The sequence below is a fragment of the Orcinus orca genome, chromosome 12 (assembly GCF_937001465.1).
Source record: "Orcinus orca chromosome 12, mOrcOrc1.1, whole genome shotgun sequence".
NCBI lineage: Eukaryota > Metazoa > Chordata > Mammalia > Artiodactyla > Delphinidae > Orcinus > Orcinus orca.
The window spans coordinates 19,875,284-19,894,252 of NC_064570.1; the positions used below are offsets into that span (position 1 = coordinate 19,875,284).

The 18,969-nt window shown below is 35.6% G+C and overlaps 1 protein-coding gene and 1 long non-coding RNA gene across 12 annotated transcripts in view; one reads left to right on the top strand and one right to left on the bottom strand.

The window, feature by feature from the left end:
- UTRN (utrophin) overlaps positions 1-18,969 on the bottom strand; it is a 1,623,662-nt gene that overhangs the window by 1,168,886 nt on the left and 435,807 nt on the right. For all 11 annotated transcript variants that reach the window (XR_007470554.1, XM_049695369.1, XM_049695368.1 and 8 more), the window contains 4 exons: positions 18,129-18,214; positions 13,760-13,917; positions 11,788-11,954; positions 10,747-10,858 (listed from right to left, as the gene is read on the bottom strand). Coding sequence is in view for 10 of the 11 variants with exons in the window: in XM_049695369.1 (XP_049551326.1) it covers positions 10,747-10,858; positions 11,788-11,954; positions 13,760-13,917; positions 18,129-18,214 (523 nt within the window). In the remaining variant the exon portion in view is untranslated. The remainder of the gene's footprint in view (positions 1-10,746; positions 10,859-11,787; positions 11,955-13,759; positions 13,918-18,128; positions 18,215-18,969) is intronic.
- Positions 1-18,969, top strand: part of LOC125960666 (uncharacterized) — a 125,211-nt gene that overhangs the window by 58,203 nt on the left and 48,039 nt on the right. The window lies entirely within an intron of this gene.

Genomic DNA, 18,969 nt, shown 5'->3' on the forward strand with positions numbered 1-18,969 from the left:
GTTCTCAGGCATAATATACTCTTTCAGTATACAGATTCACTTTTTCTTGTTCTTCTGGTTTTTTTTTTTTTTTTGAGGGAGGAAAGATTTTCTTCAAAAAGATTTTTTTGGAAGTAGAATTGATTAGTTTTCCTTCTTTTTAAATTTTATTTTATTGTTTTATTTTTTATCTTTGGCCCCCCCATGAGGCATGCAGGATCTTAGTTCCCCAATCAGAGATCAAACCCATGCCCCCTGCAGTGGAAGCATGGAGTCTTAGCCACTGGACCGCCAGGGAAATCCCTTTAATTTTTATTTTTAGTATTTGTTCTACCTTATCTTGGGTTTCTTCTTCAGGGACTCATATTATCCATACTTCCAGTCCTTTTTCTTTGGCCTGTCTTCAGTATTTGTCATTTTCTCTTGAATCCCTTATATTGCTTTCTTCACTTCTTTTTAAGTTTTAAGGTTTGCCTCTTATTCACCTTCTATTTCTTTTAGGGTATTTATCTGCTCTGTTTATTAAGACTAAAATTAATTAGTCTTAATTTCTGAAATTATTTTTCTTTTATTTCTAACTCTTTCCTATGTTCTGTTACCCCAAAATATGCCAAAGGGGGCGTATTGATTAGTTTAAATTAATTGAGAAACAGCCAGGGCAAGAACAGTCTGACCCTACGCTTTGTCCCCCTGAAAGCAGGAAATAATCTCCCACGTAAAAGGTACCCTCCCTGCGCTACGACACAGAGAAACATCCTTATGGCTAGAAATAGGGAATTCAAGGCTGAGAAACCTGTGGGAACCACAGGTCCCAAACCTGTGGGATTCTTCCGTAATTGGTAGCCAAGCCTAAGTTTCTTTGTCTTGTCGGTTCTTCACAAAGTTATTGGGTTTTTTTGCCTAAAAGGTACAAAACTGCCTGCTTTAGTCACTTCTTTGAGTCTCTCATATGCACAAAATTAAACTTTGATTTTTCTCTTGTTAGTCTGTCTCACGTCAATTTAATTATTAGACCAGTCAGAAGAACCTAGATGGGTAGAGGTAAATTTTTTCCTCCCCAACAATATGTAGCAAATTTTGTGACTGGTGGTGGTTTGTTACCATCTAGATTTATTTGGGGGATATCCCATTACCTAGTTTTGTTGTGAATATTATCCAGAGGTTTGGTTTTGCTGTCTAGATCTCTGTCTCTTTTTATGTAACTACTTTACAAATGGGAAGAAAATGGCAAAGGCAAAAGAGACTGAAAACTCTGAAGCCACTGCTACCACCATCTCCCCCAAATCCTTCTGGACTCATTTTTAACAAGCACATAAGAACTCTCACATCCAAATGAGGACTGTCCTTCAAATTGTCATTTTTGGAAATCTAATGAAGGTGACTCACTGTGAAAAACATTTAAAAACTGAACCTACACAGACAAGTGGGTATGTGAATACTTTAAAATATACTTTCCTCTGTTATGCTGCTATTAAGAAGCAGTGAGATAATAAAGAAAACTTATCTGGATAATGCTAAGTAGTTAGTTCTTGACTGGCTCCCCACCAACTTAGTACAAATCAATCATTTAAAAAGTGTTGCTGAATTATAAAATGTAGCCTGGCGTAAGTCTGTCCATGTAACTCTCTACCCAAATCCCAAAAAATCCTGTGTAAGCTGGTATGAGATGATTTTTCACTCTTGAGTTCTATTTTGCCAACCAAAGCTGGGGGTATTTTAAATTTTCCTCTGTTTTACTCCTTGATTGGGAACAAATACAGACTTCATATAGAGCAAAATTTAGAGTTAGAGGACTACAAATAAAAAACCAAAACCATATTCATTTTAAATCTCCTCAAAATTTCTTTGGTCAATTCATGACTTGGGATGGCACTATTACCTAATTCCTTAACAAATACTCCCAACATTAGAGTTTTAACTTAACTACAAATATGCATAAATTATAGACAGAGGAAAACAAGGAAGAACAAGGAGGAAAACCAAGATTACATAAGAAACAACACAGTCTTTGGCACATGAGCAGAATAATTATTATTTGTATCATGCACAAATACAAAAATCACTGTTGAACAATACCCTCATTAGCAGGAATTACGTCTTACATATAGAAGTCAATAGTCCCAAATGATAGATGCATACTTCTAAAGAGAACATTTCATTATCACAGGGCTTATCTTAAAGACGTTCCAATAGTTTTTTAAAAATTGCAAAACAACCTCTCAGTTTTGCTTTAAGTTTCCTAGATTTCAACAAGTTGAAATTCAGACACACTGAATTCTATAGGTAGGATGAAATTAGTAAGATAAGCTCAGAGTCTTACCAGTTCTAATGGAAAAACATGAAACTAAAAAATTAGCATTAACAGACTCATCAAAGGGTCAAGAATAAGTAGTGAGTCATCCAAAGTAAAATGGATTTTGCTCAAATGTCACCTTAAAAGCTAACAACAGGGTTTCCCTGGTGGCACAGTGGTTAAGAATCCACCTGCCAATGCCAGGGACACGGGTTCGAGCCCTGGTCCGGGAAGATCCCGCATGCCACAGAGCAACTAGGCCCGTGCACCACAACTACTCAGCCTGCACTCTAGAGCCCGTGAGCCACGACTACTGAGCCTGTGTGCCACAACTACTAAAGCCCGCGTGCCCAGAGCCCATGCTCCACAACAAGAGAAGCCACCGCAATGAGAAGCCTGCGCACCACAATGAAGAGTAGCCCCCACTCGCCGCAACCAGAGGAAAAAGACCCCGTGCAGCATCGAAGACCCCATACAGCCAAAAATAATAAAATAAAATAAAAAGATTTTAAAAAAAGCTAACAACAATGTAAATGCACTCAACTTACTGGGAAAATAATGTAAGTGGGCAAGAACTGAAAACCCACCTTAGGATGCTGAGATCAGAGAAAGAGCAATGAGGTTGCGCTTTCAGTATATTGGCAAACATCTCAAGTCTCATCTGAAGAAGTAAGACTGCCAGAAACAAACTACACTAACTCAATGGAGAGCTTTCCAAAGAATGAATCAGCATTTTCTATATTTGATGTTTATAGTCTTATTAATACATTGATGCTGGCAGGAGTGGAGAGGGGTGGACAAAACAACTATTTCTAGTATTTTCTTTTTGTTTTTGTTTGTTTCTTGCCAACCATATACAGTTGTAAAGAAAAGATGTTATTTCACTTTTAACTTTAAAAAGAAAACTTTTTCTATTTTTCCAGTAGTAAAATGATTTTTCTACATTTTCTAAAAATACTGAAAGTATTAAATCTTGGGGTTTTTCTATTTTATTTCTTTTTTTATACAGCACGTTCTTATTCGTTATCTACTTTATACATATTAGTGGATATATACCAATCCCAATCTCCCAATTCATCCTACCATCCCCCGCCCCGGCTTTCCCCCATTGGTGTCCATATGTTTGTTCTCTACAACTGTGTCTCTCTTTCTGCGTTAAAAACCGGTTCATCTGTACCATTTTTCTAAATTCCACATACATGCTTTAATGTACGACATTTGTTTTTCTCTTTCTGGCTTACTTCACTCTGTGTGACAGTCTCTAGGTCCATCCACATCTCTGCAAATGACCTAATTTCGTTCCTTTTTATGGCTGAGTAATATTCCATTGGGTATATGTATGTATGTATGTATGTGTGTGTGTGTGTGTATATATATATATATATATATATATATATATATACACACACATACATACATACATATACAACCCACGTCTTCTTTATCCATTTGTCTCTCGATGGGCATTTAGGTTGCTTCCATGACCTGGCTATTGTAAATAGTGCTGCAATGAACATTGGGGTACATGTGTCTTTGAATTATGGTTTTCTCAGGGTATATGCCCAATAGTGGGATTGCTGGGTCATGCGGTAATTCTATTTTTAGTTTTTTAAGGAACCTCCATACTGTTCTCCATAGTGGCTGTATCAATTTACATGCCCACCAACAGTGCAAGAGGGTTCCCTTTTCTCCACACCCTCTCCAGGATTTGTTGTTTGTAGATTTTCTGATGATGCCCATTCTAACCTGTGTGAGGTGATACCTTATTGTAGTTTTGATTTGTATTTCTCTAATGATTAGTGATGTTGAGCAGCTTTTCAGGTGCCTCTTGGCCATCTGTAAGTCTTCTTTGCAGAAATGTCTGTTTAGGTGCCCATTTTTTGATTGGTTTGTTTGTTTTTTAAATATTGAGCTGCATGAGTTGTTTATATATTTTGGAGATTAATCCTTTGTCCATTGATTCGTTTGCAAATATTTTCTCCCATTCTGAGGGTTGTGTTTTCATCTTGTTTATAGTTTCCTCTGCTGTGCAAAAGCTTTTAAGTTTCATTAGGTCTCATTTGTTTATTTTTGTTTTTATTTCCATTACTCTAGGAGGTGGCTCAGAAAAGATCTTGCTGTGATTTATGTCACAGAGTGTTCTTCCTATGTTTTCCTCTAAGAGTTTTATAGTGTCTGGCCTTACATTTAGGTCTTTAATACATTTTGAGTTTACTTTTGTGTATGGTGTAGGGAGTGTTCTAATTTCATTCTTTTACATGTAGCTGCCCAGTTTTCCCAGCACCACTTATCGAAGAGACTGTCTTTTCTCCATATATCCTCTCCTCCTTTGTCACAGATTCGTTGACCATAGGTGTGTGGGTTTATCTCTGGGCTTTCTATCCTGTTCCATTGATCTATATTTCTGTGTTTGTGCCAGTACCATATTGTCTTGATTATTGTAGCTTTGTAGTATAGTCTGAAGTCAGGGAGTTTGATTCCTCCAGCTCCATTTTTTCCCTCAATATTGCTTTGGCTATTCGGGGTCTTTTGTTTCTCTGTACAAATTAAAAAATTTTTTGTTCTAGTTCTGTAAAAAATGCCTTTGGTAATTTGATAGGGATTGCATTGAATCTGTAGATTGCTTTGGGTAGTATAGCCATTTTCACAATATTGATTGTTCCAATCCAAGAGCATGGTATATCCCCCCATCTGTTTGTGTCGTCTTTGATTTCTTTCATCCATGTCTTACAGTTTTCTGGTCTTTTACCTCCTTAGGTAGGTTTATTCCTAGGTATTTTATTCTTTTTGTTGCAATGGTGAATGGGATTGTTTCCTTAATTTCTCCTTCTGATCGTTCGTTGTTAGTGTAGAGGAATGCAAGAGATTTCTGTGCATTAATTCTGTATCGTGCAACTTTACCAAATTCACTGATTAGCTCTAGTAGTTTTCTGGTGGCATCTTTAGGATTATCTATGTATAGTATCATGTCATCCACAAACAGTGAGTTTTACTTCTTCTTTTCCAATCTGTATTCCTTTTATCTCTTTTCCTTCTCTTATTGCTGTGGCTAGGACTTCCAAAACTATGTTGAATAATAGTGGTGAGAGTGGACACCCTTGTTGTGCTCCTGATCTTAGAGGAAATGCTTTCAGTTTTTCACCACTGAGAATGTTGTTTGCTGTGGTTTGTCATATATGGCCTTTATTATGTTGAGGTAGGTTCCCTCTATGCCCACTTTCTGGAGAGTTTTTATCATAAGTCAGTGTTGAATTTTGTCAAAAGACTTTTCTGTATCTATTGAGATGATCATATGGTTTTTATTCTTTAATTTGTTAATATGATGTATCACATTGATTGACTTGTATATATTCAAGAATCCTTGCATCCCTGGATTAAATCCCACTTGATCATGGTGTATGATCCTTTTAATGTGTTGTTGGATTGTGTTTGCTAATATTTTCTGAGGATTTTTGCATCTATATTCATCAGTGATATTGGTCTGTAATTTTCCTTTTTTGTAGTATCTTTGGTTTTGTATCAGGGTGATTGTGGCCTTGTAGAATGAGTTTGGGAGTGTTCCTTCCTCTGCAAGTTTTTGGAAGAGTTTGAGAAGGATGGGTATTAGCTCTTCTCTAAATGTTTGATAATTCAACTGTGAAGCCATCTGGTCCTGGACTTTTGTTTGTTGGAAGATATTTAATCAGTTTCAATTTCATTACTTGTGATTGGTCTGTTCATATTTTCTATTTCTTCCTGGTTCAGTCTTGGAAGGTTATATCTTTCTAAGAATTCGTCCATTTCTTCCAGGTTGTCCATTTTTTTGGCACAGAGTTGCTTGTAGTAGTCTCTTATGATGCTTTGTATTTCTGCGGTATCCATTGTAACTTCTCCTTTTTCATTTTTAATTTTAGTTTTATTGCTCTTTGCTATTGTTTTCTTTGTTTCTGTTTCATTTATTTCTGCTCTGATCTTTATGATTTCTTTCCTTCTACTATGGGTTTTGTTTATTCTTCTTTCTCTAGTTCCTTTAGGTGTAAGGTTAGATTGTTTGAGATTTTTCTTGCTTCTTGAGGGAGGATTGTATTGTTATAAACCTCCCTCCTAAAACTGCTTTTGCTGCATCCCATAGGTTTTGGATTATCGTGTTTCTGTTGTCATTTGACTGTAGGTATTTTCTGATCTCCTTTTTGATTTCTTCAGTGATCTCTTGGTTATTTAGTAACGTATTGTTTAGCCTCCATGTGTTTATGTTTTTTACTTGTTTTCCCTTGTAATTGATTTCTAATCTCATGTTGTGGTCAGAAAAGATGCTTGATATGATTTCAGTTTTCTTAAATTTACTGAGGCTTGATTTGTGACCCAAGGTGTGATCTATCCTGGAGAGTGTTCCATGTGCACTTGAGAAGAAAGTGTAATCTCCTGTTTTAGGATGGAATGTCCTATAAATATCAATTAAATCTATCTGGTCTATTGTGTCATTTAAAGTTTGTGTTTCCTTATTAATTTTCTGTCTGGATGATCTGTCCATCGGTGTAAGTGAGGTGTTAAAGTCTCCCACTATTATTGTGTTACTGTCGATTTTCTCTTTTATAGCTGTTAGCAGTTGCCTTATGTATTGAGGTGCTCCTATGTTGGGTGCACGTATGTTTATAATTGTTATATCTCCTTCTAGAATTGACCCCTTGATCATTATGTAGTGTCCTTCCTTGTCTCTTGTAACATTCTTTATTTTAAAGTCTATTTTATCTGATATGAGTATTGCTAGTCCAGCTTTCTTTTGATTTCCATTTGCATGGAATATCTTTTTCCATCCCCTCACTTTCAGTCTGTATGTGTCCCTAGGTCTGAAGTGGGGCTCTTGTAGACAGCATATATATGGGTGTTGTTTTTGTATCCATTCAGCAAGCCTGTGTCTTTCGGATGGAGCATTTAATCCATTCATATTTAAGGTAGTTATCAATATGTATGTTCCTACGACCATTTTCTTAATTGTTTTGGTTTGTTTTTGTAGGTCCTTTTCTTCTCTTGTGTTTCCCACTTAGAGAAGTTCCTTTAGCATTTGTAGAGCTGGTTTGGTGGTGCTGAATTCTCTTAGCTTTTGCTTGCTCCATAGAATCTGAATGAGATCCTTGCCAGGTAGAGTAATCTGGGTTGTAGGTTCTTCCCTTTCATCACTTTAAATATATCATGCCACTCCCTTCTGACTTATAGAGTTTCTGCTGAGAAATCAGCTGTTAACCTTATAGGAGTTCCCTTGTAAGATATTTGTTGTTTTTTCCCTTGTTGTTTTTAATAATTTTTCTTTGTCTTTAATTTTTGTCAATTTGATTACTATGTGTCTTGACGTGTTTCTCCTTGTGTTTATCCTGTATGGGACTCTGCGTTTCCTGGACTTGGGTGGGTATTTCCTTTCCCATGTTAGGGAAGTTTTCAACTATAATCTCTTCAAATATTTTCTTGGGTCCTTTCTCTCTCTCTTCTCCTTCTGGGACCCCTATAATGTGAATGTTTATGCATTTAATTTCCCAGAAGTTGAAATTTTGTTTTATATCCCTATATATTAACCAATATTGACAAGAACATACTTGAACCTGAGATACTTTAAAAGTAACATGCGGGCTTCCCTGGTGGCGCAGTGGTTGGGGGTCCGCCTGCCAATGCAGGGCGCACGGCTTCGTGCCCCGGTCCGGGAGGATCCCACATGCTGCGGAGCGGCTGGGCCTGTGAGTCATGGCCGCTGGACCTGCGCGTCCGGAGCCTGTGCTCCGCAACGGAAGGGGCCACAACAGTGAGAGGCTCGCGTACCGCAAAAAAAAAAAAAAAAAAAAAAAAAAAGTAACATGCACTTGTTTAAAAACTGCAAAAATGCAATACAATCTGTTTTAAGTGTTGTTAACTTTTAATAAGCTTTTCCCGTCCTCCTCTCTTCTCACCAAAATCTCAACGAAACTCTCAGAACAAACTAGTCCTGTCCAAACTCAGTTCATAAGCAGAGAATTTTGCAATGATTCCATCCCTAACAATTTGAATGCTGGGAGTAGCTGATGTTGCTGACCTTTCTAGCAATAAAATTTTACAAATATCTCATCCCTTCTACCTGAGCTAACATGACTCTCAAACCATCTTCTTATCTGGGCTAATGCTTCAGTTCCTGGTAGCTATATTTACCAATGGGTAAGTATTCTCTCTATTGACTTTCCCCACTTCCCCACTTTTCCTACATGGATTGGGCCACTGCCCCTCAGCAGATGCATACAGCCTCTAATTACTTTTCTTTCCTGTTAGCTGTTAGCATGACTCTGTGTCTACTTATGAACACATTCCCCTACATGTTGTTCATAACTGCAATTTCATATTGCAGTTATGAACAAGATGAGTACTGTTGCTCCCATGATAACACCATCTTCCCTACAATCCTCTCCATCATGGGCTGTAAAATCAAAGGCCAAGAATAAAGGAGGTTTACACTATTTCCCCCTTAGCCTCAGCTTTAACATCTACTAAAATCGATATGCCTATCCGTTCCCCTTTGACAGCACTTGGCCAGACGCCGCTATCATCTGTCACTTCTAAAGACAAACTGATGATCTTCTAAACACCATCTCATCTCCAAAACCTCCTATGTCCCACTTCTATCACATACTGGGGTCTGCCCACATGTCAGCCTTCATCATAACTCAAAACATCTTTCAATCCCAAATCTTTAACTTGGAAAAAACTTTCACTAACTCAAACCTTCTGCCTCTTACTCCTAATTCTTGCCCCAATCATCTTGATCTCTAGCCCCTCAACCCCCTTTGGTTTCTTCAACATGAGGATAGCCCAAATAAATCCCAGTACCATTAACACCTTTGAATCATGCAGCCCGTGGCCTTCAATCGTACCTACCATCTTTTAATTTCAAAGCCATTGAGCAATGATGGAGTCATGGACTGCAAATCCTTGCCAACCAACCTCAGCTGCACTCTTGTGGCAATGGAGCAGTCAATTTACTCACCTCTTGGTGACTCATGCCTCCCCCCAGTAGCATTCCCTTTTCATGCTTATTTAACCCTATCTAGCTCTCTCTCACTGTCAGCAATTGCATGAACTCTTATAAGTCATATGTGAAATTCATCACCCTCGCTCTCTAATTTAAAGAACTATCTACTTTATGCCCTACCATATAAAAACACTTCTAATTTGAATTAAATTTGGTTATTTAAAACAGAGAATATAGACTAAAAAAAAAAAAAGATCCAATTATGGTAATTTTCACTGTGAAATTAAATGATCATAAACTCTTATTCCAATAAAAAAGAAACTTAAATATAAAATGTAACTATTTTTAGAATAAATGTTAATCCCAGAATTCAAACATACAGTGCACAGGTAACAAGAAAAAAATTTAAATATTATCTTGCTCCATAAGCTTACTTATTCTTCAAAAAATATATATAGTCCTGTTGAATCTGTCCACATAAAGACCTCTTTTTCTCTTTCATTATATGTTTTCTGTATCTCTAGTCCCCAGCAAAATGCCTGGTATATAACAGGTACTCAACAAATATAATATTCCAGCAAACATACAGAAAATTCCCCAAATGGAGTTAAACCACTAAATCCAAGCCACTAACTTTGAACAAATCCTTACCTTCTCTAAGACTTAGTCTTTTTTAAAAAAAATAAGGATGAGTTAATTTCTTAGACTCTTTCCAGCTTTAATATTCTATAAATAGTATTTATAATGTCAGATATGAGCACATTATGTACCAGAATTAACTAAGCATAGTAAGAAAAGTATGAGTCACCCTTGTCCCAAGGAATTAAAAAGATGGTTGAGGAGGCAAAAACACCAACACAGAAAACAATACAAGATAACACGGAATCAAATACTAACTGGTAAAGTAAGGGCTACTGTTAGAGGCCACAGAATGATGTGTTTTGGTGAGGGGAAGCTAGAAGAATTTGGGAAGATTTCACACACAAAGTAAGAGTTAAGCTGTTTTTGTGAAAAAGTGGGATTTGGGGCTTCCCTGGTGGCGCAGTGGTTGAGCGTCCGCCTGCCGATGCAGGGGACGCGGGTTCGTGCCCCGGTCCGGGAAGATCCCACATGCCGCGGAGCGGCTGGGCCCGTGAGCCATGGCCGCTGAGCCTGCGCGTCCGGAGCCTGTGCTCCGCAATGGGAGAGGCCACGACAGTGAGAGGCCCACGTACCACAAGAGTTTGCTACCAAGAATGCTACGTTTAATATTAAAACACAGATGTAAATAAAATTTAATAAATTAATTTTTCTGAAAAAAGTATAGTTGTTCTGTGCTAACAAATTCAACATAATGTATTTGCTTAAAAGAAAACAAAGCAACAAAAAATATATGGTTAAGTGATCTTGAAAGGGATTTTTTTCCAAAGAAAGTTAAGTCTAAATAAACTGAATACTTTTAGACACTAGCTAATTCAAAAGCAATATGTTAAAGCAAAACCAAATAAACAAACACTGGCTCAGTACTCACAGGTATACAATATTCCACCATTGGGTAATGTAATTTGTGACCTTTTGCTGTTCGACCCGAAAAAAAGCAACTCTGGCAGACATCATAGTTAAAATGCTTTAGGCTTCTATACCTAGAGAGAAGAAAGGAAAATTCATTGGCTTGAAAGCCTATTATATAGTCCAAAACACTCACTTGTGGTAAGGAATTTCATTCATCCAAATCACCATCAAAATAAAAGTTATATTGGCTACAAATGCGGAATTTGTTTATTTAGTATTTTACCTCCAAATTAGAACAAAGAGAATCTTAAATTTCACAAAGGAAATTAAGGAAACCATCTCCCAAGTGAGAAAAAAAGCAAATTTTTGTAGTTGAAGTCTCTAAAACATGTTTTCATCTGTTCCAACATAATGAGAAGACAAATATCCATGTTAGAAGATTTTCTGTAATGTTTGAATGTGAACGCAAAATGAAAGAAGAAAAAAGAGTTATGTTTATTAGCTTGACATCAAAATTAAAATTTTGACATCAAAATTTAAAATATCACTTATACCATCAATAAAAAATGAGTTTCAAAATTCCCTGACAAAGGCTTCTTGTGTGAAAGTCGGGTTAATGTACTTCACGCCAAACTTGGCCGAAGAAACATGAAGTCATTTGATTACTTCTCAGTTAGTATTTAAATGCTAAACTCCTGCTTACCAAGTTTGACCCCAAAGTCTTAGAAAATCACCAAATTCCATCAGGGTCATATATATATAATGAGTCATGCAATTATTATGCATGAACACTTCTGTAACCTATGTAAATAGAAACTCAGAAAGATCTCTGGTTCTGGAGCAAAACAGTATAAATAACAATAATAAAATAAGCTTCACGTATTGGCTTTTTGAGGGAATGCCATTTTCAGATGGACTGAATGTGCTATAAGCATCCCATTTCTTCAGAAGGCAAACCCCCAAATGGGTATAAGTGGGAAGGAATGATGGGCATACACTGAAACTATACAAACAGAAGAGAAAATAGCCTCCTACCACCACTGGTAGTAAATCAGCCTACCTGAATCCAACAATTGGACATTCTTTACAGATGTTGCATTTGGCCTGATGCTTTGCAGTCTCAGCTGCTGCCACTCGATGTAGAACCGGCAGCCAAACCATGGACTGTGGTTCCAGATGCATCCAGTCTACAAACTCTTTCACACTTATCTCTGGCTTGTTGTTATTCTGGTGAAGAAACAAAAATGTTAAAAGTGAAGAAAATGTCTTCATTTAAATTGCAACAGGTGTTGTTGCTTCAAAATCTTCTGTAAATCTGTATAAAAGTAAAAACAGAGTTTATATAACTCTTTCTAGGTCAGTTAAATCACTAAATATTTAAGGTTCTTCAAGGAAAAAAAAATTCTAAAATTTAAAAAGAGAAAAAGAAGAAATTGTCATTACGAAGAAGAAAAAAAATCCCAATACCTTGATAGACTTAAATTTAAAAAACAAAACCAAAACCCACACAGCTCTAGGTACTCTTCACATAGATATTTTAAAACTATAAAACTCATTCATCTAAAACAGTAAACATTTGAGAAAGTAAAGACTCACTAAAAAAAAAAAAAAAAAAAAAAGACTCACTGATAACTTCCTAAACTTGAAGGCCATTATAAATGCCAATAAAAACTGTTATCTCTTTGTCCTGCTCCAGTCCTGTTACATCCTAGCAGGAGCACATTACGATGAATATACTTTGCAGGATTTCCAAATGTATCAACGATAAATTGTATGAAATGTCTTGGTCTCTCTTTAAATCTTAATACTAAGTAATTTTCACTTGTGCAAAGTTAAATTCATACCAATGGCCTTCTCCTGCTGTTGTCAAGGTCATTCTATGAACCAGAACATATGAGAATCATATTTAGAATTTTCACTTGGTATTTTTTGTATCTCTAAAACAAGAAAAAGGGCCATTATAAAATGTAATAAACCATAACATCAATTCTTCTTAAAGAGATGGTGTGTGTGAGCATTTTTCTCCTCAGCAATGATAAATCACTACACATGCCTTGGCAAAATATCTGTAGGCTTGTACTTTATGCATACTTATAACATCGGTAGAAGGATTTCTAAAATGCTTTTCTATACGGTAAGCATCAAAAAAGAGACTAACGTGCTTTTCCAGTTTAATATCAGTAACTTAGATCAGTATAAAACTTGTGTACATCATTCTCCTTTTGTACATATGTTCTCAAAGAAAAGAGTACAATTTCAATAACATCTTTAATTTACATTTAAAAAAAATCTTGCCTACAAGGAGGTCAGGGCATTTTTATTCATTTATTTAGCAAACATCTATTAAGTAGCTATGATGTCCAAGGCACTGTACATAGGGATACAACAGTAAAAAAGAAACAGCCCTTGTTCATGGAGCTTAGGTTTATATAAAAGAAAAAAACCACTAAACAAGTAATTATATAATTCAGTATGTTTTTATTATCAATTTTAATGAGCATGATAAGAAGGCAGAGGAGATTCAGGTGAATACAGTAGGGACACATAACCTCATCTGAAGGAGTCAGTGAAGGATTTTCAGCGGATGTGAGATTTAAGGGAAGATCTAAAGAATGAATAAGGATTAGCAACGTCAAGGGAGTTTGTGGGTGGAGGGTAAGAAAGAACATTCTAAACAGAGGGCACATGTCCAAAGGCACTAGGGCCGGAATGAAGGAACAGCACGGCTGGAAAGCTCAAGGGGACCAGTGGTACAAGATGAGGCTGCGGCAAAAGTAGGGCCAAATCATAGCAATCTAATGGCACATGTTAAAGATTTGAGGTTTTAACCCTTGAGGAACAGTAAGTCTCCTTGAGGTGGTTGCTGTTCCTTGAATCAAATGTGCCTTGAGAAATAAAATAAACTTACTGGGATGGTACCAGCGTCTTCCACCACCTGGTTCCAGCCCAAGTCCCCTGTTCCATTTCTCAGAATATCCTCAATACCATTCCCCACACATTCTATACACCAGTGAGCCTTCATGAACATTTACCTGTTGGAAGCAGCTGCGAACACTGGGTTCAATATTACTGCCCCCAAAAGCTGCTACTTCCCCCAGTTGCCGAGGGATCTGGATGGCATCATGAAGTAACAGGCCAAGCTGTCTCTGGTCACACATTTCTGTGGGCCCAGCCACTTCCTTAAAGAGATCTACAAGGAGGAGAGGCAAGAGGTTAACCTCCATCTGCCTATTCTGGAATTTTAAGTAAAATATACCTTTGGCTATGTGGAATGAACGACGTAGATTTAAAAAAAAACTTATGGGGACGTGAATTACATTAGTTGTCGCCTGAATTCGGACAACCTTAACATTCTGCATATTTGTAATCAGGAACTGGTTAACTACATGTTTCCTAAAACGATCTACTGCACTATGTAAATACATATAAACAGACCAATAAATACAAATTTCCTTTTTAAATGGTCCAGTGTATGCATGTGGGTTCATTCAGTGGTCTCTATAAGGTTTCCCTTCTGATTGAAAAAGACAGACAGCTAAAAAGAAGCTTTCTTTATGACTTGTTAAAGGAATGAATGTATCTTAAGTAGCAAATTTTAAAAGATTTGTTTATCAATTTTTTGTATTCACTCCTAAATTCAATATTCATTGAATATATATATTTTAATTTCTTTTAAAGATTTCTATACTCAAATCTATTTTGCATAAGAAACATTAAACAGTATAAGGAGGTGTCTTTAATTTTAGGGGTTATTTTTTTAGGCCCAATCAGTCTCTCGTTCCTTATTAGCGATAAAAATTATTTTTTTACATCATTTCATGTAATAAAATACACTAATTCAAATGTAAAGGACTTAATGAAAACTCATGCATACTTTCACACAATTCTTAGGCTTTTCTATTCATTAAAAAAAAGATGTTTTAAAAGTTTTTTGATTCAGTAAAATAAAAACTCTTTTCTTCCTTCTAGAATTGGCTTATCTTCTTTTCATCACTTGCAGTATTTTGAAGATGAAAATTATTACCATATTTCCAGCAACAAAGCTAATATATTCAAATAAGTTACTTTTGGAGTAGGGAGAAATTTCATGTAAAAACAATTCACTTCATTATAGAAACTAATACTTTTTGTAAAGAAATTTCCAAGTTCTAAAAATTCAAAATCACACAAATTCTAAATGGTTTTCATGTAAAGTTTTCCAAGAAAAAAAGAATGGGGAGTAAATATTTATTGGATCCTAAAAACCATTTTCAAACAATACCTGATAAATGAATATCAGATCAAAAGGTATCATTCCCTTTTTTTTTTAAGGAAATAAGGCTAGATCTAACACTGTCAACTTTCAAACGACTAAACCAAGCTCAGTGATACTGACACAGTAATTATAAGGAAATATGACTTTAATTATAAGCATACATTGGGAAAGCAAATTCAATAAAAATACATTTAATTTTTATTATCATTTGTTCTCTAAGATGGTTAGAGTTCTACTTGCTTCTTTTCATTTGTCAAAAATAAGACTATCATAGCCAGAAAGTATTTATCCAGGATTCTTACTATGATTCTCATTGTAAACCCGTTCCTGAGAAGAGGCCTCCTAAGTCAATACAAAGTTGATGCATATGAATAATAATAATCTGTAGAGAGAAGTGCACATATTCAGCAACATCAATCATGCCCAGCTTTCCTCTTTTGAGGAAGATAGCTATACTACTATGCCACTATTTACGTAAAACTACACACGAAACATAAGAGAAAAGACTCCTTAACATTCTGACATATTTCTGAATTCTTATGAAAGTTCACATGTTGATGTTACAGTCAGATACGAAAAGGAGTATCATGATGTGTGGATGGATCAGAGGAATGTTCCAATCTAAAACCCAAGTTCCAATAAGTAATCACAGAAGAGCTGCAAAAGGCCATTCAAAAGGATCTTTGTAAATGTGTTGCTGATGAGGCAAGGAAGCCACTGAGTTACCAGCAGGAAGGCCAGCGTGTTGTTAGAACCTAATCAAGGGACATTCTCAAAAAGGCACGAAGAGAAAAGAAGATGTCACCGGGGTAAAGACACTGACAAGCCATTGCAAAATTAGCGTTCAGCTGGATACCAACTGACCCAGAATAGCACCTCTGCCATTGAGTTTGGAGAGCAAAGTGTCTTGAATATTAATTCCGACAAAGAAAGTAATAATGAGGAAGTGTTCTGATACTATTAGGGAAATCAAAAGTGGAATCAGAGTTGCTAAGGACCTCAAAGTAAAAAGAAAAACAAAACCCCAGAATATTTCCAGAGTCTCAGTACTCTGAGGAAAGATTTAAAGATTTCAACCCAAAGATTTCTTATTTAATTAAGTTCTAAATGGCATACTTCATGGATTAAATTAAATATCAGAAATTTTCATTGCAGGGCTTCTGCTTCCCCTGCTATAATCTGAAAGTTCAATGTGGAATTATACAGAGTATTGTTTCCCGACATTTGTAGAAAGAGTGTCCACCGTAGTACGAGTGTATGAGTACATGTATGCTGAAATACCTCTTCATTTGAAAAATTATATGCTTCAGAAGTACGTGTGAAGGTATGTGTGTAGATAAAAGACATTTTTTTGTATATTGCATAGAATTTGGTTTTTGCTCTAAAACTATAGCCATCATGTTGTAACTCTTTCTTCTGGCCTCAGATTACTCCAATAATCAGCTTGAAAAACACAGGCAGGAGGCATCGTTGATCTAGAAAAACAGATCACCCTTGCATTTTAATAAGATTCATGATAAACTTTGAGGTTGGATTTGCACTCTTTTCAGAGTAAGCTGAGCACCGTAACATAATTGTTACTTTCAGAGAACCCTAAATTCTTTTAGGAACACATGAAAACCCCAAATCACAGTTGATTTTTTTTAAAGTCCTTTTCTAATTTGAAACACTGATGTTTTCATTAACATTTTTCTTTCCCACTCATTATAGAAATAACTTTTTTGCTTTGAAAATTATATCTTTTGACAATTATAATGCTGAAGACAATTTAAATTCTAGATAAAGTGCCACCAGGCAGAAGCCTGTGCAAAGCTTTTTTCTGCATATGGCTTACTAGGTTCTGACTCCATCAAGGCACCTCGCCTTCTGATCCTACAATCAGCTTTTCGTTTCATTTTCGCTGACATTCTTGTCAAACTATCTAAAAAAAACAAGCCACCACGATCTAGCCCTGGAATTCAAAAACAAATTGCTTCACAGTCATCCCAGAAAATAAAAGTATTTTAAAATGTATGTATGTTCACAGAAGATGAAGAACCTAAAATTTATAGGACCTGGGATCAAATATTTTCCTGGTTTTGGTATCTCTCTATTCATGAAATATCCCTCTCCCTCTCCCTCGAAGGTATGGATATATCTGTACAGAATCATATGAGGCTATGCATGGCAGGATCAATTTACTCACATTTTATGGATAAAATTAAATCAAAAAAATTTACAGTAATTAAGAGTTTGGAGACATAGCAGCAATTGCTACCATTTATTCAACAACTGCTATCTCTAGGTATTTTTCACATATGATCTCTAGTTGCTTTCAAAGCAAGAATTAGTAGCTTCATTCTTTGTTGAAGAAAATTCACTAAATTTCAGCTCCCTGGAATGTGAAATGGGAATCTTATTACTACCTCTTAGCTGTCGGTATTCAGTGGAATCATGTAACCTGCCCAGAGTCATCCAGCAGCCACTAAGTGGTAGAGCTGAGATTCGAAGGCAGGTCTCCCTGGCTCCCGAACCTGTCCCTTTTCAAATGTCAAGATGCCCTTCATTAACTGACAGCTCAAAGGTCACCACTGATTTATTTGGTGAATAAGAACAAATATAACGAGACTAAAAAATATATCACTTTATTTTCTTATACTATAAAATATAATTATTTGTCTCACTGTGACTATAACAGTTCTAGTCCATGCTGATTTTCTTAAGCACTGGAAATATACGGAAATAGAAAAGGTTTGGGCTTTAGAGTCAGAAATATCTATGATCTAATTCTAGCCCCACGATTCACGGTCTCTACAGCCTTGACTAGATTTCTAACCTATCTCAAGAATTATTTTTTTCAGCTGGAAAATGAAGATCACAATGCCTACATTATGGGGCAATTATGAATTAAATGAGATACAATCTGCAGTCAGTTCTTACTCCATCAATGCACCTCACATCTTGATCGTATAATCAGCTTTCCATTTCACACAAATTCACATCACTTTGCACTGACACCCTTTGTCTAGACTCGTACATGTATGATCGAGGTTAAAAAAAAAAAGAGCTATTATTACTAGCAAATCATATAAAGTAAGTCTCTAATAAGTTGTTATTATCATTATTATTACTAAAAACATTATTGGTATAAGAAAGGTCTTACATACATCTGTATTTTTCTTCTAAGAGACCTTTGGAGAGAGAGATCAACCCAATCTTCAGACTCTGCACTCTTATTTTTCCAGTCCGACCCCTGAAATTATAAGAATCTCAGTGTGTTAGATGCATTTAAAACTGTATACAGTATGCTAATTATTTCTGAATATCTATTTCCTTGAGGCTAAATGGAAAAAAAATCGCATCTTAAAAATGCAACTTTCTTTTCACTTTTATTAATTAATGTTAAACCCATACCGTAAGTTCATGACATATTTTAATAGTATATTTGACTTAGTCTGGAAGAATATACAGCCTGAAGTCACTTTATGTACAACATATGAACTTGGAAGAACAAAAGAAAGTAAAATGAAAATGCTAATTATAAAGCTAAAATATTTCATTTTTATAAACACTATGAATTAAAATCTGTTAATAATTATAAATGCAAGATTCAAACTAATAGCTAGAGATATATATAATATGCATGTGACAATACAGCAAGAAAGGTATAATGATATATCTAAAAACAGATGTAAGAAAACTGACTGGAAAATTAACTATATGTTGAGGGCTATAACTTGTTGAATACTTAAAAACTTCTCGTCTTCATTGATTTTGATCTCTGTCAATGCAGTTTCTATAAATTACTACTGCAATTATAATAGTCAATGATCTTAAATACACAGGTGTGCAATATTTATTTGGGAAAGTATCAAATTATAATTAAATACAAAATTTATTAATTAATTAACACTAGAAAATAGCTTCATATTATGCCAATGAGAGACCATTTCAATTTCACTTATAATTTGACTGGAAGAATAATTTTATCTTTAAAAGCATAGAGTT